Source organism: Eptesicus fuscus, chromosome 6, assembly GCF_027574615.1.
Source record: "Eptesicus fuscus isolate TK198812 chromosome 6, DD_ASM_mEF_20220401, whole genome shotgun sequence".
Taxonomy (NCBI): Eukaryota; Metazoa; Chordata; class Mammalia; order Chiroptera; family Vespertilionidae; genus Eptesicus; species Eptesicus fuscus.
In genome coordinates, this window is record NC_072478.1 from 36,661,796 (window position 1) to 36,683,440 (window position 21,645).

The window sequence follows — 21,645 nt, forward strand, 5'->3', positions numbered from 1 at the left end:
AGCTTGAGGAGCAGAATAGTGCTTATGAGGTATTTGCTAATTGGAAGCTGAGTCCTGCCTTAAAAACCACAGAATTTTAAAAAATTATATAATATTTATAATAAAAATTGCTCTTCACTTTAAATTCAATAAGATGTGATTTTTATATTTGTTTTGAACTTTTTCCTATCATTAAATGTTAACTTTATTATTCTTTAGACTTTTAAATTCCACAAATAAGTTCTCCTTGCTTTACTTGGGCAGGATTTTGGCCGAATTACAAATGGGCCCCTTTCTGTATAAGGGGTGCATGCCACAATTACATCTACATAAATGTCTACTTATTTGTGTAAATGTACTTGTCATAACCCAGATAGCTCCCAAGCAAAGGAGCATGAGATATATAATAAATGAATAGATGCATTAATCTGTGTGTGTGTGTGTGCGTGCGCGCGCGCACGTGCGTGAGAATTAGGGCTCTTAAAAAGTATATCTATGTTCATGTGTTTATTGGGTTTGTGGTCCCTCCGTTTGAGAATTGTCTGGGATATGACTCATCCCTCCCTTGTGGTGCTAGTGTTCAGGTTCAAAGCCATTTTTCAGTCATAACTGGTTGTGATGGGTGTAGGCATCACAAACAAAGCCAAAAGCATGCCGCTTCCAACACACTCTATCTTTCCCCTCATCTTTGCTGGTGGTCTCCAAGCATGTGAGTCAAACACGTGTACACATGTCCGGGTAGCAGTTTCCATCCGTGTGTTTTAAAAGAAAACATTGAGTGAGAAGACCTTTAGCCCAGCAGTTTGGGAATGCCCGCCGTGAGTTCTTACCTTCCGGTAGCCCCAGAGCTGGTTCCCCTTCATGCCGTGACAGTCATAGAGAGTGACCGGGCTGCTGTGTGAGATCGCGTCGAAGCAGAACTTGCGGGTGTGCAGCGGCTCACCAGGTCGAATGTCTTCTCTCCATCCGAAAGTAAAGAGCTAACGAAGCAACAGCAGCAGAAAAGCTGCAGTGAGTTTCATTTGGAGACATTCGAGAGCAGGGGAAGCAATGAGATCTGTTTTGTGACTTACAAGGAAGAACTAAGTCTTGGCATCATAGAGGTGTGGAAAAAGGAATCCTATATAATAAAAGCATAATATGCTAATTAGACCAGATGTCCTTCAGGATGGCCTTCCTGAGGAAGCCCGGTCCCGGGTGCCAGAGGGAAGCCAGTGCTGGCAGCCAGGGGAAGGAAGGCCTACTCTGGCACAATTTCCATGCATCGGGCCTCTAGTGTAATATAAAGTGCATGGCAGTAAAGCTGCACCTTTGGCTGAGGGTGCCAAAAATGCAAATGAGGAGTGTCCAGTTAGGTACCAGAAAAATAACAGAGGAGGGTGTGGAGACAGGGGGAGAGGAAGAACTCCTTAATGAAGCTCTTCACATTCTTCAGTTGGATAAAATGCCACAGTCAGCCTAAATGAGCAGCCTCACTGGAGAACAACAACATAGGAGTAGAATTGAACTGGATTAATGTTAGCAATTTTTTAAAAAATTGGTTTAAATGAAAGCTAAGCTTGATGAAGTAAAGAACAGGCAAATTAATGTCCTGGGTGTGGTGAGTAATTATGCAGGGCCATGTTTTAAAGTAAGAAGTACAGTTCAAACACACTCACACACACACTCACACACACTCACAGACTCATACACTCACACACATGCGCATACTTACACACTCACATACACACATGCTCACACACATGTGTGCACTCACACTCATGCACACATGCATATACACACATTCACACACACACTCTTGCTCACACATACTGACATGCACACACACACTCACACTCACCCTCACACACATGCACACTCACACACATGCACACTCACACACTTACACACACACTCCCACTCCCATACACTCCCACACACACTTGCACACACACTCCCCCACACACACACACACACGTGCACATACACTCCACTCACACACACACACTCTCACACACGTGCACATTCAGACACACACACACACTCACATACATGCATGCACGCACACACTCCCACTCCCACACACACTCACATGCACTCGCACACACACACACTCACACACACATGCTCACACTCATGCACACACTTCCCTTCCCCAAACTAAAACAAGTTTCATGAAACAATATTTATCTTTACTGGATTTAATAGACTCTGATATTCCATCCGACCTCATCCTATCCTAGTCTATTCTATCCTATCCACGCATTTCCATTATTTTAAAAATGCTGCTTATGATGCACTAAATTAATTGTATAATGTATTAAATTTTTTAAGACCCACCACATTCCTGTAGGGAAAGGGTATTTTCTTGAGTTTGACTTGGAGAAAAAACAAGAGTAGGAGAGGTGTAGTAGGAAAAATCCTTAAGTGGGAAAATAGACTAGATGAGTCCTATTTCTTCCAAATCTAAAATTTTAGTAAGTATATATAATTCTTATGATAGGAATTAAAGTAGATCTGGCTGTGTAAAGACAAACTGTGAATTGCAAAAGAAAGAGGTGTCAAGGACCCCATGTTGATATAAAGCAAGCACAATGCTCAGCTATCCTATCTAATAAAGAGGGAATATGCCAATTGACTGTCACACCATAACAAAGATGGCTGTGCCCACAGCGGAGGCAGGGATTCCATAACACAAAATGGCTGCGCCCACAGCAGAGGCCGAGTTGGTGGTCAGATCATCCCACTTGTCAGCCTGTCTCTTTTGTGTCCCTCACCCTATTCATCTAATCCATTAACAAGTCTGGCCATTTTTGTCTTCCAAATATTGCTGGAAGTATCTCTTCCTTTCTATCTCCACTACCGTTGCCCTGGACTACTAAAATGACCTAATTAGTTTCATCCTCACCTTCCTTTTGAAATTCTTTCCTATTTGTCCTCCTCAGCCTCCAGAGAAGTCTGTTTGAAATGCCTCTTTGGCCATGCTACCTCTCAACCTAAAATCCCACAATATTTGCATATAACCTCTAGAGAATAAAGTTCAAACTCTTTAGCACAGAAAGAGCTCTCCACAATCTGCCCTTTGCCATTTTTTTTTTTACAGCTGCATCTCTTCCCTTTAGTTTACCTCCCAGCAACAATGAAACATTTACAGCCCCTTGCATCAATCAGGCTATATTTTCCCTCCTGTGACTTTGTTCATGAGAGTTCCCTTGGTTGGAAGGCCAACATCAGTTCAGCTGTCCATTCCTCCAAGCAGCCTTCCTGTTTGAGCTCCTTACTCCTTGCCATCCTTACCTTATTTCATCATGTTTGTCCAGTTATGTTTCTGTATCTCCCGCCAGACAGTGAGATCTTTAATGGCAGGAATCATAGCCTTTTTATCTTCATGTTTCCAACACCCAGAACAACTCACGACACATAATAAATGTTCAATACAATTTCTACCAAATAAATAAAAACTTGCACTCATTATATTAACAAAAAAAGTATATTGGAATAGCTTGAAGGTGAACGAATCAATCTTGTCGGTCCGTCAAAAGAATTTGTTCTCTTTGGGTCTAATTACAATATCAACAATATTATTATTTGTTGAACTTTCAACTTCAATGATTCTAAGCTCAGTTATCTATTATTTCCCAACCTCTAAGCCTGCCACTGACATTGATTAAATATTTTATTTAAATGTCAAATTTCCTTGGTACTATAAACAGACAAAGCAATGCAGCAACCAGTGGTTTTCACTGGTTAATCCATTTCCCTCTCTGATGATATCTTTCTGACTCTCTGTCTCTGTATCTCTTTTTGGTATTTATACAGTCAGTCCTCACTTAACATCATCGATAGGTTCTGTGACTTTAAGTGAAACAACATATAACGAAACCAATTTTAGCATAGGCTAATTGATATAAACAAGAGTTAAGTTGCTATGGCATCTCATCAATGTTATAATGGAACCAAGTTGAACAATATGGCATGATTGGAGGACCTGCTGTACTCTCAGAAGGCCAAAGCCAAAAGGGACCATACTCATGACTTAGAACAGCCTCTTACTATACAGTTGAGGAAAATCAGGCCTGCAGGGGTCAAATGGCTTTATAACAGTTTTTCTTACTTATTTCTTCCTTATGTTTTGCTTGTCTTACTTGTTAATAAAGAATCTGTTAGGGAAAAAATGGCGACGGAATAGAGTCGGGTTTGGAGTCTGTTCCTGGGGCGGAGAGTCGGAGCAGCAGAGGCTCGCAGAGGGAGTGTATGTGGGCAAGCCAAGGGACAGCTAAACTCCAGGAGAAGGCGGGGGAGTGCTGGGCAGTGTTCCTCTGACCGCGCAGCACCCACAGGGGCTGGGTCCCCTCCTGGAGCTGCGGGCTCGCCGGGCGCCTCGCCATCTTGCAAGGAAAGGAGGATTTTAGTGGAAACCTGACTTTCTGCGACAACTGCAAACACTGAACTGCTGGGAGCACCAGACCACCGGTCCCCTATCAGCGCAAACACTCGGATTCAAAGAAACTCTTCACTGCACCACGGAAAGGTCAGATTTTGTCTGAAATAAGGTGTGGTTTCTAATCCCCGCGGTGGGTGAGGGAAGCGCTGGGTGAGGGAAGTGCGGCAGCCGCAGGACCGGCAGGAGCCGGGAGGTCTGTGCCTAGAAAAATCAGCGGCAGTTGGAACTGCCGTGATCCGTGAATGAGGAGGGGGGTCTTCTGAGCTGCTAACAGAAGTGACCTCTTGAAAGCAACTCATTTTAATCTGACGAGGAGGGTCAGACTAAGAATTTTCAAAGGAGTGCAGGCTCCTTAGTCTGGGGCACAGACCCACGGTCCGCACACCTGGGCTCTTTCCGACTCTGATTGCTAAGCCCAATACAGAGGTAAACCCAGGTGGAAACCCTGAAAGACTGCAGGGGGAAGGTGTTTTTTCGGAACCTGGGGCCAGAGCTGCGTGTGACCATCAGAGAGGCAGCTCTGAGGCGCAGACCTCCACAAACCGGTAGTGAGTGCCATAGAAGGGGGAAAAAAGAAAAAGAAAAAAGAGCTAGAGAGGCCCGGAAGTCAATTCAGAAACACTGCCACCCAGGGGCTGAAACGCTAATTGTCTCTGGTGTAATCAAAAATAAATACGAGAAATTAAGACAGGGCTGGCTTAAAAAGCAGGACTGGCTTCCAACACTGAGGAGCCCTGGAATGAAGCTGAACTGAAATACCGCCCAGACTGGGAAAAAGGCGTACCAAACAGAATAATAGAGGAAGTGAATGACAGCCGCTACTGCACATTTTAGTCTTCCTATTTTTTAATTTTCAATTCTTTTTTCAATTTTTTAATTTTTTTATTCTCATATTTTTTTATTTTCATTTTTTGCATCTTTTACTTAAGAAACTAATATTTTTTTTCTTTTTCCTCACTTGATTTTCACCTTTTTAATTATTACATTTTTATTTTCAATCAGCACTATTATTACTATTATTTTACTTTTTTTTCTTTTTACTGTCATTAGATTTTCCCTTTCTTTTATTTTTGGATTAGTGTCCTACATTCGATTTGCATCTTTCCCTTACAATCGCTTTACCCTATCTCAAAGCTAAAATTATGCCATCACTCTCCTCCTAACCTTTCCCCTTTTGGTCCCCAGTTTATCTTAACCCTTTCTGGCTTTAGATTTTCCCTACTTTTTCAGTTTACTCCCTGCTAAAACTTCACCCTACTTATATATCTAATTCCCAACCCCCTGCTCCAAATCCATACAAACCTCTCTCTACGCTACCTTTAAAAAATTATTTTTCTCTCGGGCCTTTTGTTGTTGTTTGCTTGAATGTTGATTAGATTGAATTTTTATGCTTTTTTATGAGATTGTTTTGATTATTCTTTTTGTTGGTTTGGTTGGTTCTTTTGTTTGCTTTGTTTTTGTTTGTTTTTTACTTTTGTTTTCCCTTGCCTCACTTGATATTAGCTGCTGTTGCAGTTTGTATTAATCTCCAGGCGCGTGTTGCTGGAATTTGCTGGGAATAGTGGTTGTTCTAGTGGAGTTTACTCCCCATATATATAGTTTGTTCCCCTTTTCTCTCTTAGTATCATTCTTGTCTCTCTTACTTTTTTTTTCTTTTCTTTTTCTTTTCTGTTTTTTCTTTTCTTTCTTTCTGCTCTTTTCCCAAGTTCAGATTCACACTCTTTGTTGTTTTTTTTTTTTTTTTCTTTCTTCGTTGTTGTTCTTTCTTTTTACTCTCCCTCTTCCACTCCTATTCCCTAATTTGTCTTTCTCTGGTGGTTACCTTTATTGGAGGTTATTAATATCGTGAATACAATTCTGTTCAGTGCCTTGTCTGTTGTGCCTGGTTGTGTTATATTTTATACCTTTAAATCAACGCCAGAGAGAGAAATCTATATAACCAGACATCCGGAGAAGAGAGACCATGGGGAGACAAAGAAACAGCCCAAACAGGAAAGAGAAGCAGGCATCACCAGAAAAGGAAGTAAACGATTTAGAGGCAAACAACCTATCAGAGAAAGAATTCAGAGAAATGGTCATAAAGTGGCTGAAAAGGATGGAAGACAAATTCGACAATATGAGTAAGAACCAAGAAGAAATGAAGAAGAACCAAGAAGAAATGAAAAATGACATCGCTACTGTAAAGAACTCAATAGAAAGCATCAAGAGTAGACTAGATGAAGCAGAGGACCGCATAAGTGAGCTAGAAGACAAGATGGAAAAAAATACCCAATTACAACAGCTTCTAGAAACAAAAATTAGAAAGATTGAGGAGAGCGTAAGGGAACTTCGGGACAATACAAAACAAAACAACATCAGGATAATAGGGGTGCCAGAAGGAAAGGAAACTGAGCAAGGAATAGAAAACCTGTTTGAAGAAATAATAACAGAAAACTTCCCTGATATAGGGAAGAAAAAACCCACACAAATCCAAGAAGCTCACAGAGTTCCAAGCAAAATGAACCCCAAAAGACCGACGCCAAGGCACATTATAGTTAAGTTGGCAAACACCAACGACAAAGTAAGAATCTTACAAGCGGCCAGAGAGAGACAGACAGTTACATACAAAGGAACCCCCATCAGACTAGCAACTGATTTCTCAACAGAAACTCATCAGGCCAGAAGGGAATGGAATGAAATATACCAAGTCATGCAAAGGAAGGGTCTAAATCCAAGAATACTGTACCCAGCAAGGCTATCAATCAAAATTGAAGGTGAAATCAGGAGCTTCAGAGACAAAAAAGGACTAAGGGAGTTTATCACCACCAAACCAGCAATGAAAGAAATGCTAAAGGGTCTGCTGTAAAAAAAAAAAAAAAGAAAGAAAGAAATAGGAAGCAAAGAAGGTACACAGGGGTATAGAATAAAAATGGCGTCAAATAAGTACCTATCAATAATAACTTTAAATGTAAATGGATTGAATGCCCCAATCAAAAGACACAGGGTAACAGACTGGATAAGAAAACAAAACCCAGATATCTGCTGTCTACAGGAAACCCACCTCAAAAAAAAGGATGCATACAGACTGAGAGTAAAGGGATGGAAAAAGGTTTTCCAGGCAAATGGAAATGAAAAAAAAGCTGGGGTTGCAATACTTATATCTGACAAATTAGATCTCAAAGTGAAGGACATAACAAGAGATAATGAAGGCCACTTCATAATACTTAAGGGAGAAATCCAACAAGAAGAAATAACTCTGGTAAACATATATGCACCCAATACAGGAGCACCAAGATACATTAAAAAACTCCTGGAAGATATCAAAGGAGAGATTGACAGTAATACAATCATAGTAGGAGACTTCAATACCCCACTATCACCATTGGACAAATCCTCTAAACAAAAAATCAGCAAAGAAACATCAATCCTAAATGACTCACTAGAACAGATGGAATTAATCGACATCTTCAGAACATTTCACCCCAAAGCCACAGAATATACATTCTTCTCAAGTGCACATGGGTCATTTTCAAAGATAGACCATATGTTAGGACATAGGCAAAGTCTCTCCAAATTCAAGAAGATAGAAATCATATCAAGTATCTTCTCAGATCACAGTGGCATAAAACTGGAAATCAACTACAATAAAAACAACCCAAAGAAATCAAACACTTGGAGACTAAACAGCATGTTATTAAACCATGACTGGATTACCAAAGACATCAAGGAAGAAATAAAAAACATCATGGCAACAAACGACAATGAAAACACAACAATCCAAAATCTATGGGACACAATGAAAGCAGTCCTGAGAGGGAAGTTCATAGCTCTACAAGCCTACTTCAAAAAACAAGAAACAATGGTAATAAATTACCTAACCCAACAACTCAAAGAGTTAGAGAGAGAGCAACAAGATAAGCCCAGTGTAAGCAGAAGGAAAGAAATAATAAAGATCAGAGCGGAGATAAACGACATAGAGACCAAAGAAACAATACAAAAGATCAACAAAACCAAGAGCTGGTTCTTTGAAAGGATAAACAAGATTGATGGACCTCTAGCCAGGCTCACCAAGAAGCAAAGAGAGAGGACCCAAATAAACAAAATCAGAAATGAAAGAGGTGAAATAACAACAGACCCCGACGAAATACAAAGGATTGTTACAAAATACTACGAACAACTCTATTCCAACAAACTGGACAACCTAGAGGAAATCGACATATTCCTAGAAAAATACAACCTTCCAAAACTCAATCAGGAAGATTCTAAACAGCTCAACATGCCAGTAACTATGGAAGAAATTGAAGCAGTCATCAAAAAGCTTCCGGCAAACAAAAGCCCGGGGCCAGATGGCTTCACAGGAGAGTTTTATCAAACTTTCAAGGAAGAACTAAAACCTATCCTCCTCAGACTATTCCAAAAAATTCAAGAGGAAGGAACACTTCCAGGCTCCTTCTATGAAGCCAGCATCACCCTAATACCAAAACCAGATAAAGACAACTCAATGAAAGAGAATTACAGGCCAATATCCCTCATGAACATTGATGCCAAAATCCTCAACAAAATTCTAGCAAATCGGCTCCAGCAGTACATCAGAAAGATCATACACCATGACCAAGTAGGATTTATTCCAGGAATGCAAGGATGGTACAATATCCGCAAATCAATAAACGTGATACATCACATAAACAAATTGAGAGATAAAAATCACATAGTCATATCAATAGATGCAGAAAAAGCATTTGACAAAATCCAACACTCTTTCTTGATAAAAACTCTCAACAAGGTGGGAATAGAAGGCTCATACCTCAACATAATAAAAGCTATTTATGATAAACCCACAGCAAACATCATACTCAATGGGCAAAAACTAAAACCATTTCCCCTAAGAACAGGAACAAGACAGGGATGCCCACTCTCACCACTCCTGTTTGACATAGTACTGGAAGTATTAGCTATCGCAATTAGGCAAGAAGAAGAAATAAGAGGCATCCAAATTGGAAAAGAAGAAGTGAAGCTGTCCTTATTTGCAGATGACATGATATTGTACATAAAAAACCCAAAAGATTCCATCAAAAAACTAATAGACTTAATAAATGAATTCGGCAATGTAGCGGGATACAAAATTAACGCCAAGAAATCTATGGCTTTTCTATACACCAATAATGAACTTACAGAAAGAGAGACTAAAAAAGCAATCCCATTTACCATCGCACCAAAAAAATTAAGATACCTAGGAATAAACTTAACTAAGGAGGTAAAAGACCTATACGCAGAAAACTACAGGACACTGAAAAAAGAGATAGAGGAAGAAGTAAACAGATGGAAGAACATACCATGTTCCTGGATTGGTAGAATCAACATCATTAAAATGTCCATACTACCCAAAGCAATCTACAGATTCAATACACTCCCCATCAAAATACCAACAGCATATTTCACAGACCTAGAAAGAACTCTCCAAAAATTCATCTGGAATAAAAAAAGACCCCGAATAGCCTCAGCAATCCTCAGAAAGAAGAATAAAGTAGGTGGGATCTCAATACCTGATTTCAAGCTGTATTACAAAGCCACTGTTCTCAAAACAGCCTGGTACTGGCACAAGAACAGACATATTGATCAATGGAACAGAATAGAGAACCCAGATATCGACCCAAACCACTATGCTCAATTAATATTTGACAAAGGAGGCATGAACATACAATGGAGTCAAGACAGTCTCTTCAATAAATGGTGTTGGGAAAACTGGACAGATACATGCAAAAAAATGAAACTAGATCACCAACTTACACCATACACAAAAATAAATTCAAAATGGATACAGGACTTAAACATAAGACGGGAAACCATAAAAATACTAGAGGAATCCACAGGCAACAAAATCTCAGACATATGCCACAAGAACTTCTTCACTGACACTGCCCCTAGGGCAATGGAAGCTAAAGAGAAAATTAACAAATGGGACTACATCAAAATAAAAAGCTTTTTTACAGCAAAAGAAACCATCAACAAAACGACAAGAAAGCCCACTGCATGGGAAAACATATTTGCAAATGCTATCACTGATAAAGGTTTAATCTCCAACATCTACAGGCAGCTTATGCAACTCAATAAGAGGAAGATAAATGATCCAATAAAAAAATGGGCAACAGACCTAAACAGAATATTTTCAAAAGAAGACAGAAGGAAGGCCAAGAGACACATGAAAACATGTTCAAAGTCACTTATTATCCGAGAGATGCAAATCAAAACAACAATGAGGTACCATCTCACACCTGTCAGAATGGCTATCATCAACAAAGCAACAAACAACAAGTGTTGGCGAGGATGCGGAGAAAAAGGAACCCTCGTGCACTGCTGGTGGGAATGCAGACTGGTGCAGCCACTGTGGAGAACAGTATGGAGTTTCCTCAAAAAACTGAAAATGGATCTCCCATTTGACCCAGTAATCCCACTCCTGGGAATATATCCGAAGAAACTAGAAACACCAATCAGAAAGGATATATGCACCACTATGTTCATAGCAGCACAATTTACAATAGCTAAGATTTGGAAACAGCCTAGGTGCCCATCAGCAGATGACTGGATCGGAAAACTGTGGTACATCTACACAATGGAATACTATGCTGCCATAAAAAAGAAGGAATTCTCATCATTTGCAGCAACCTGGATGGAATTGGAGAACATTATGCTAAGTGAAATAAGCCAGTCAATGAAAGAAAAATACCACATGATCTCACTCATTTAGGGATAGTAAAGAACATTATAAAATGGTGAACAAAAAGATAGATACAGAGACAGTAAAGCATCAAACAGACTTTCAAAGTACAGGGGGAAAGTTTGGGAAAGGTGGGGGAGTTATGAAATCAAACGAAGGACTTGTATGCATGCATATAAGCATAAACAATGGACGCAAAACTCTGGGGGGGGAGGGCATGTGTGGGTGTGGGGTGGGGGGGGTAATAGTAAGATATGTACACATATAATACCTCAATAAAAATATAAAAAAAAAAAAAAAAAAAGAATCTGTTAGGGCAGTGGTTGGCAAACCGCGGCTCACGAGCCACATGCGGCTCTTTGGCCCCTTGAGTGTGCTAACGCCACTTCTTCAAAATAGACTCGCCCAGGCCGAAAACGGACTTCTGCGCATGGGCCATGAAGTTTCAATCGCACTGTACGTGCGCGCCCACACGTGGTATTTTGTGGAAGAGCCACACTCAAGGGGCCAAAGAGCCGTGTGGCTTGTGAGCCGTGGTTTGCCGACCACTGTGTTAAGTCCAAAAGAATACCTGTGTTAAGGCACACTTACACAGATTTGTCTCTTAGACAGATTTATTCATGTATTGTCACAATTATATTGCAGTCATCTTTAGGTGACTTTTATTTCTTGTTTCCAGATTTATTATTATAGTGCAACAGTCACTAGATTTGTAGACTGATTATTAGCCTGCAGTCTTCAGTGTTTTATGTATTGTTATTATTACCTGGTGATTACTTTCCCGCACCCCATGTGATATAGCTTCAGATTGTGTTCATTGTCGTACTCTGTTGCCTCTACCATTAGCTAAAAATGTTTTCTCTTACGTTTTTGAAATGCATTCTATTGCCATTTATCTTACCATAATGGCCGTGTCAAAGCAATCAGGCATCGAGTGTTTCATTCATTAGGCACACTTTTCTGTGTGCACTCTTGTCAAGGCAAAAACAAGCAGACATTATGAAAGCATTGCCACTGTTTGCCTTGGGTGACGTTATTGTGACATTCATAGTTTGTCTTCTACCCTTGGGCTGTTTCTTACAGACAGAAGAATTTAGATTTCCCAGAAAATAACTCATGAGTTTTTTTTTAACCTCCATCCCTCAATTTTAGAGTAAATTGATATTACTTTCACTACTTTTTCTTAGAAAGGGAGGGAGAGAGAGCGAAACATCAATGTGAGCGAGACACATGGCTTGGTTGCCTCCTGTACCCACCCCGGAGGTTGAACCCAAAACCCAGGTATGTGCCCTGACCGGAATCCAACCTGTGACCTTCCAGTGCACGGGATGACGCTCCAACCAACTGAGCCACACCGGCCAGGGCTCTGCTTTCTTCTGTTAAGTGATACTTTCAAATGTAGATTCAGAATGACACATAACTCCTACATCTTTGCTTCAACATTAATGTGGTGTGAGTAATGTTGCCTGCGTCTGCATTGTACTGCATGAATAAGTTCACTAGACACAGTACTGCAAATACACGATCAAAGCCTTGCTACCTGATTTGGGAAGATTAAAAATATTTTTCTCTCTGCAGGGGGTGATATTTTGCTATGTGGTTGGCAGCTGTGGGAGACAGCACACGTCCCTTTCCGCAATTTGTACCCATCCATGTGCTCTGTCCTGAGCGTGAGACTACGTCCCAGAATCTGCCCTTTTACCCCAGGCAGGGACCTGCTTCATCTGTGTTTGCACATCTCCCCTCCAGGTCTTTGAAAGGGAGCTTTTGTCTGCTTCCTCAGCAGGACCAAGGCCTGCTCCGCTGCAGTCAGCGCTTCCTCTCCAGAATGCGATCAGAGCTGCTGCCTGGCCTAACAGCACCAGGGCTCTCTCCCCCACCTCCCTCCCCCTTCTCTCCTCCCCCTTCCCAGGGACTCATAATATAATGGCCACTGGGGAGTATCCTTTCCAGACCTACAGTCTAATTTTAGTTCTCTTTCTTGGTCCGTAAAGGAAACCGAAAGCCAGCACACAATGCTACTGTGATATCAAACAGCTAAATAGATGGCCCTGAAAAATGAACCAGACATTGGCTTCCTTCATAGACGTCACATTTGTCATTCCTGGTGCGCTGCAACAATCTTATCTATCAACAATCGAATCTAAAAAACAAAATAAACGAACAAGCAGAACAGACACAGACTCATAGATACAGAGGACATTTTCAGGGTTGCCAGAGGGGAGGGGGCTTGGGGGGATGGGCGAGAAAGGATGAAGAAGAGCAAATTGGTTGTTCCAGAATAGTCAAGGGGCTGTGAAGTTCAGCATGAGGAATATGGTCCATAATATTCTAATAACTATGTGTGGTGTCAGATGGGGATGAGATTTACCGGGATGACCACTTAGCAAGTTATATAATGTCTCATCTCTGGGGTGTACACTGGATATTGTATGTCAACTAGAATTGAAAAGTAAAATATGATTAAAAAAAAAGAATTAACAAGAAAAGGAACATGTCAGGGCTGCTATTCTAACTGGTAGTTTCTCTCCTTTCAAAGTTTAAGTATTTCCCCTACAACGAATTCACTCTCAGAAGTTGTCTACGCTCTTAGTAAGACTAATGATTGTGCTCTTAAGTAGGCATGTTCATATTTCATAGACCTTTCTGCATAAGTGTTTTTCCAATTGTCTTTTTTGCAGTTGTTGGGATTCATGTATATCTGTGTTGGAGAATAAAGTTCAAACTCATCTTCCCTGTTTGGAAACAGTAGTAATACATATTTTTCCCTCAAATAAAAAAAAGGTGCTTCAATAGACTCTTCTTTAGTGCCCATGTAACTATTGTGTTTATTTAAAAAATACAGGATCATTTGAGCTCTCCTAAGTGTCCCTTTTGTGTTCCATGAATGCTTTTGAATGAAAAAGAATAGCTGTAATTTTCCTGTCCTGATATACTTCTTTTCTCATTCAGGAATTTTAATCCAAATGTAAAAGAATGAGACCTATTTCTTATAAGTCATTGAGTAATATACTGAACAAAGCTTGCAGTTAATTACTAGAAAACAAAGCAGCTTGCAATGTTTTCACCTCCAAATCAATATAGCGTGGTGCATATTTTAAATATGATTTATTTTCTACCCCCTGTCAACCTTGTTTAATCTTCCTGTAGCTCTGCTTTCAGTCTCTAGAGACTGAAAATCTTTTTAAAGAGATTTATTAACGGGTCCCTTTAGCTCCTCTTATGTCCGCTTGTCTAGTGCTGCCCTCTGCTGACTATTTCTTGAATTACATGCCATAGATGTTTACAGTTTTGCCTGAGCCGGGAGAAAAATAAAAGAACAATTTTTAAAGTGTATACCTTAGAGTTGGTTTTATATATATATTTATTTTCGGCGGGCAAATAAAATCTGAAGTCCAGAAAAATATTTCATTCCAGAACACTCCAGTGGATAGAAATATTCCTCTTGATTCAGGCATTCAGGTATGCATACCTCCTATCAACCAGCTGCCTAGGTCTGGTTCCTGGTTGGGCTGAATAGAGGTGGCAGAGAGGAATTTGGCCCTTCAGACAAAGATTTTCCTTATGGCGTGCTCCCTTTTCTTTTTCCTTTTAAAGGAATAACCTTTCCTCTCTAGTACCAGTCTTACTGGGAGGCCTCTGAACCCTCCTCTCTTGCTCTCAGGCTGAAGTCAGAATTGCTTCTTGGAGGTAACAGGCCAAAGCTATCTCACACTTCTGGTAGCTTCCCTGTGGTGCTTACAGAGAGATAGGGAAAGGGGGAGGTGAGCCAGCTTTTACTGACGTTCCTTTCCTATCAGTGAGTCCTGGGGCTGCAGTCTTCCTCAAAGCCCATCTGATCAGCATGACACACTGCAGGATAGAGATTTGAGTGAACGATAAAGAGTATTTGGTGTGTGGCGGCTGCCTGGGACCTGAGAGAGTTCTAATTTGGTATTAGCATGAAGCGCTCTGGGGGGAGGACTGGGAGAAGGCCGAAAAGTATATTTACTCTGCACCGACTACATGTACAAGATGCTGTTATATTATAGACATGACTTATTCTCATAATAACCCTGTTGTGAGCTGAATTGCTGTCCCTACTTAAAGAGGGAGGAACTATGGTCTAGAAAGGTTAATAAATCCACAAGGACATACAGGGTAAATGGGCTGAAATCTAGGTGGGCCTGACTGCATGGCCCAGGATCCTGCTAGAACATCATGAGCTTGTGAGATAAGAGTACAAGGACCTCCTGCTGCCTGCATGGCTCGGTGGTTGAGCGTCAACCTATGAACCAAGAGGTCACTGATTGATTCCTGGTCAGGGAACATGCGGGAGTAGGAGTGGTGGGGGTGAGGGTATGTTTGTGTGTGTGTGTGTGTGTGTGTGTGTGTGTGTGTGTGTGTGTTCAGGCTTGCTCCCCAGTGTGGGCATACAGGAGGCAGCCAATCAATGATTCTCTCTCATCACTGATGTTTCTATCTCTCTCTCCCTCTTCCTTCCTTTCTGAAATCAATATCCTATCTAATAAAGAGGCAATATGAAAATTGACCATCACTCCAACACACAAGATGGCCGTCCCCATGTGGTCAAAGATGGCCGCCTCCATGTGGACACAAGATGGCCGCGACAAGATGGCCGGCAGAAGAGGGCAGTTGTGGACAATCAGGCCAGCAGGGGAGGGCAGTTGGGAGGGACCAGGTCTGCAAGGGAGGGCAGTTGAGGGCAATCAGATCTGCAAGGGAGGGCAGTTGGGGAGGACCAGGCCTGCAGGGGAGGGCAGTAAGGGGTGACTGGGCCGGCGGAGGAGGGCAGTTGGGGGGGACCAGGCCTGCAGGGGAGAGCAGTTGGGGGGGACCAGGCCTGCAGGGAAGGGCAGTTGGGGGTGACCAGACCAGCAGCGAAGAGAAGTTAGGGGCGACCAGGCCAGCAGGGGAGGACAGTTAGGAATGACCGGGCCGCAGGGGTGGGCAATTGGGGGACACCAGGCCTGCAGGGGATGGCAGTTGGGAGGGACAAGGTCTGCAGGGGAGGGCAGTTGGGGGGAACCAGGCCTGAAGGGGAGGGCAGTTAGAGGTTACCAGGCTGGCAAGGGAGGGAAGTTAGGGGTGACCGGACTGGTAGGGGAGGGTAGTTAGGGGCAATCGGGCCAGCAGGGGAGCAGTTAGGTGTTGATCAGGCTGGCAGGGGAGTAGTTAGGGGGTGATCAGGCTGGTAGGCAGAAGTGGTTAGGGGCAATCAGGCAGGCAGGCAAGCGGTTGGGAGCCAGCAGTCCTGGATTGTGAGAGGGATGTCTGACTGCCTGTTTCTAAACAGGCAGTCGGACATCCTTGAGGGGTCCCAGATTGGAGAGGGTGCAGGCTGGGCTGAGGCCCCCCCACCGTGCACAAATTTCATGCACCAGGCCTCTAGTATATATATTTTTAAAAAAGAGTGCAAGGACCAGATTAGTGGCTTGGGATGGAAGGGGCATTGTTGGTTCAGTGATTGGCTGAATTAATTCTGGATGGTGCTATGGACTCGGTGCATGGGTGCTTTCCTGAATGATGCTGCTCTGCCCAGGAAGTCAGGTTAGAGGTGGGGCAGGAAGGGCAGTGGGGGGCAGTGCCACCATGCTGAGTTTCAGCATACCTGAGGACTCTGGAAGACCCTAGGCTGGCATGGCGGGTTTTTACTCATAATAGAAAAGATAGACACTTAGGAATATCTCAAACAGAACAGAACAAAACGGAGCAGAATAGAATATCACTAATACTTTAATGGAAATTGCTTGTCTCCTTTTGGTATTATGGACAATTCTGGGGAGCATAAAGCATAGGGAGGACATACTATCCTGAATGTGGAATATATCGTTTTGCAGAGGGAGAGAGAGGAGTAGCAAGGTGGGATAGGGGCTTTAATTGTATTTGTAAATTTTATTCTTTTTAAAAAATATATATTTTACTGATTTCAATGAGGAAGGGAGGGCGAAAAAGATAGAAACATCAATGATGAGAGAGAATCATTGATTGGCTGCCTCTCCCCTGCCCCCACAGGGGATCAAGCCTGAAACCTGGGCATGTGCCCCTGACCATAATTGAACCTGGGACCCTTTAGTCCACAGGTCAACACTTTATCCACTGAGCTAAACCAGCTAGGGCTTAAATTTTATTCTTTAAAAAAAAATATATGGACATAGCTGTAGATGCTTGTTAAATCTGCATGATGAGTATATAAATGCCTGGTATAATATGTTTTATAGTTTCCTATTTGAAATAGTTCATAGTTAAAAATTAAAACACTACAATAGGGACGCAGTGTGAGGAAAGCCCCTCACGAGGCTTGTCAAGCTTCAAAGCGGGTCAGGGGTCACACCTCACTTCATAAACTGGGCAGCACTGAAAGGTTTTCTCAATCAAAAGCAACACATAGCCTTTATGTATCTCATGAAGCTCAACTTTCATGGGGTGTTATTGACTCCAAGATATGTTTCATGTGTGAGATTACAAACTCCGACAACAAGAGGTGTATGTAAAATATTCTTTTCAATAAACAGTCGGAGGGCGAAAATAAGATTAGAGTCACACAAACTTATGGAGTAACAAAGAGTCTTTCATGAAAACCATGAAATTTAGTTGGAAGAGTTCCACAGTCTCAGATAGGCCTTTCATGGTTTGAAAACTATATATTCTGGGAAAGGAAATATAAGACTAGGGCCACAGTCAACATTTCTTCCATTCTTCCTATGACTTAAAGCACATTTTTATACATGATCTCCATTGAGGATCACAACTGCTCTGAGGAGGATCAGAAACAAAGAAGGGAAGTGATTCACTCACCTACAGAACCATGGCCTTCCCCCAGGTCCCACACAGCCCCTCCAGAGCTTCCTTCCCACTGTGTCCCCCGTGCCTGCTGCGGCCCCTATCCCACGGCTTCTGGGAGCCGGCATACCTGCTCATGAGACCATGTCCTTTCAGAGCCATCCTTGACACAGATGTCCAGCCTGAGCTCGGTTCCCGTGGCTCCATGCTTGCTGTCCACGCAGAGATTGGCTGCCACGTTTCGAATCTGTAGAAAGAAGGAGGAGTGAGCATGAGGCCCTTTTTTATTTTACCTCTAGCTCTATGTTATCTATGACAATTCTGGCATAGACTCAGCAGTTGTGTGTGTGTGTGTGTGTGTGTGAGTGAGAGAGAGAGTGTGTGAGTGAGAGAGAGAGAGAGAGAGAGAGAGAGAGAGATTTCATAATTATTGAACGATGCTTTAAATTTATGTGCAATTTATGGAGAAAACAGGGAAGTAAAGATAACATGGTCCAGTCTACATGTAAAATAACATGAGAAGTTTGAAGAGCAAACTGTGGCTGACTCCAGCTAAAGAATGTGTGACATGCAACACAGGGAGCAGCGTAGAGTTCATGACTTTTCTAAAATGGGAGCTATTTCTTCCTCAGGAGGTTAGGAATTCAAAGTTAGGAATTTGTTATCTTCTTGCTCACAAGCATCTTCTACCATTTGCACCCTACCTGGGGGAGAGATCGCCAATGAGGCAGGTGATGCAGGTAAAGTGTGAGGTGAAAGAGAGTGAATCGCTGAGCACTGTATGGTTCTGGGCAGGACAAGGTGACCTTGACATTGCAGTTTGCCTGGGGTGGTCTTGGTCTATACCTATACCTGGCTGACAAATGTAACCTGTCACCCTACAGCATTAGCGAAATAGCAAAGAGCATTATTGGTGCAATACTATACTGGATAAAGATTCTCTACGTAAAGTCTGACCTGTGACAAGTTGCAGAATAAAAAAAAAAGAAGACTGATAACTGATAGTTCTTTATAATTATTATATTGACACTGATAGAAGGAACTGAATTGTTAGCAGTGGGAAAAGGGCAGACCGTGAAAAGTATCAAAAGCAGAAACAGGAACAGAGCGTTTGGACACAGACATATCCCTTTGTCCAATCTTCCTGTCTAAAAATCTCACCAGTTCTCCTGTTCCCATCAGAACCACATCCTGGAGTCAGAGTTGGGTATTGTTTATAGTTGTTATTTAGGTATGCAGGCGTGGATAAGCTCAAATAGCTGCATCCTTTTTATGCCTTTGTATAGTCCTGGATTAAAATAATCCCTTTAGATGCTGTGAAGAATAGGAACAGCAATAGGATGTACTCAGCTGATCATCTTAGTCAAGGTTCTTTTGCCCAGAGCGAGTAGAGAAGGTAAGGACTGTGCCCACGACCGAAGATGCCTGCCCTGGGCCTATTCTACTTGGGTGGGGCAATGAGGCGGAGAAAAGGTTGTAAGGAAATATACTGGGTGACATGAAAGGAATAAATGATGTTGGGATGAGGTGGGGGTGGAGAGGGCTATTTCACACCTCACTTACTTTGGGAGTGGAGGTTGGTGTGATGTCATTCAGGAGGGAGTCAATGTGGTGGGTACCAGTTTCCTTATTCAGGGAATTTGGCCACAGCTTGGGTTGATCTTGTACTAGTGGAGCGCTACTTTCTGGGTCTCTGTCCCTGATAAAAGGGAATGTGAAATAATGTAGGGGCAACGGTTCTTTTAAAAAAAATTTTAATGTATTTTTTATTGATTTCAGAGTGGAAGGGAGAGGGAGAGAGAAAGAGAAACATCAATGATGAGAGAGAATCATCCACCAGCTGCCTCCTGCACACCCCTTCCTGGGGATCGAGCCCACAACCTGAGCATGTGCCCTGGACCCGAATCAAACCTGGGACCTTTCAGTCCACAGGCTGACGCTCTATCCACTGAGCCAAACCGGCTAGGGCAGGGGCAGCGGTTCTTAACCTAGTTTGGCCTACAGACCTCTCTGAGAATCCAAGGAAGGCTACAGACCTTTTTCCCAAAAACAAATGAACTGTGAATAAATACATACAAGTACCTTTGCACTCATTTTCCTGGGATGCATAGACTCCAAATCTGAACCCTGAATTAGGGAAAATGCTTGCCTCCTACCCCTTGCAAACTAATCGCATCCCTCCACTTAGTAGCACGGGAAATCCTGAAAGAAAGAAAATGGCCTTGACTGGTGTCCACATGCCTGTGATTCACTCTCCCTTCTTTTCCTTTTCCTCTACCTTCTTCCAACAGGTACAAGGGAGGAACTTTATGATGGGATTTGGGGATCCAACCTTAAAATGTGCTTTTTGTAAAAGCAATGCCTTGGGGAGCGAGAGTTTCGTTGGTGAAATAGAAACACCCAGAAGGTCAACAGTTTGATGTTGCTCTCTCTGTCTTGAGCCTGGCACGCTCTGCGAAGCTCCCATTTGATCTCCTTATCTGAGTGCAGGTGTCGGTCTCTCCAGCCGTCTAACTGGCAGCCGCCTGACAGGAGCCCTGGCAGGGCTGTCTTTTCATTGTTGGGCCGTTTAACTCACAGACACTCTTCTTAGAGAACCCGCGTTAGTTGATGCCAAAGACATCTTCAGGGCACGATTGTGTCCTCCGCTTGCATCCAGGAGCTCTGAATGGCATTTTGGGAAAAAGCAGCCGTTTACAGGCTACGGCGGCTTGGCCACAGAGAGGGAGTCTGTGTCCCTCTGTGGGCTGGCCTGGTGCTCACTCACGGGAGGGGCTCTGCTCTTGGAAAAGGGATGTGGAAAAGAAAAGGGCACACAGGAGCCAGCGACTGGCAGCTCGGCCAGATCTGCCCGTGGATTCACGCCGACGCCTCCCAGAGAGCCGTGTTCTGTTTCTAAATGCCGTGAGCTCAGAAGGGCTCTGGCAGGATGGAGGAGGCCCATTTTCTAAACCGAATTTTCTAAATTCTCACTCAATTGGCACCTGTGTAGACAATGGGATAAACCTCTCTGGAAGCCAAATTTCAAGTTTCAAAGGCGTCATTGTCTACATCTGTGTGAATTCCAGAAACCAGTGGTGCCAGAGAGGAAATGCTGAGCATTCAACAATGGATCCTCTTGGACACCAGATGAATGAGTATCAGGCACTCCTCACTTGCTTCTCTCCCTTTCCTTTTTCTTCCCAACTCTTCAGCAGACATGGACATCCTCTCCTCTTGCTCACAAATTCAACTCCATCATAATAAACAGATGGAAAAGATGCCAATAGAACTGATTCTAATACATGTTTATTCACTTGAATAAAGTGTTGAAAAGGTATAGACCAGAACATTTAAAAACGATGTGTCCTTTTTCGGTATCTGTGGCTGAAGGGAGAACAGTTCACACACACACACACACACACACACACACACACACACACACACACACACACGTCTAGGACACAGAGCTGACTGGATGTGTGACAGGATAGATCCTTTTCAGCCTTGATTTCTTTGATCAGGACTCAGCATCATTAAAACTGTGTCTCTCTTAGAGAGAGACTGAAGATGATTGGGAAGTAAAGTAGTGCTTCACTAGGAAGGGGAGGGAAGAGGGAGACAAATGGGGGGAAAAGGAATCAGGATGTGTGGCAGGATTACAGAGATAATCTCCTTTGGTGAAGATTAGGAGAAGGCCTGGCAGAGGGCAAAGGATTTTTTAGGCATGCAAGAGAAGTCAGGCTCAGCTTGAACACTGTGTGTTTTTTTTGTTTTTTTTTTTTTT

General features: G+C 42.6%; 1 protein-coding gene across 1 annotated transcript in view; it reads right to left on the reverse strand.

Moving 5' to 3' along the window:
• GALNTL6 (polypeptide N-acetylgalactosaminyltransferase like 6) overlaps nt 1–21,645 on the reverse strand; it is a 982,562-nt gene that overhangs the window by 15,697 nt on the left and 945,220 nt on the right. Inside the window, exons 10-11 of the mRNA XM_054717643.1 lie at nt 18,010–18,126; nt 810–959 (exon numbers count right to left, since the gene is read on the reverse strand). Coding sequence (XP_054573618.1) covers nt 810–959; nt 18,010–18,126 — 267 coding nt within the window. The remainder of the gene's footprint in view (nt 1–809; nt 960–18,009; nt 18,127–21,645) is intronic.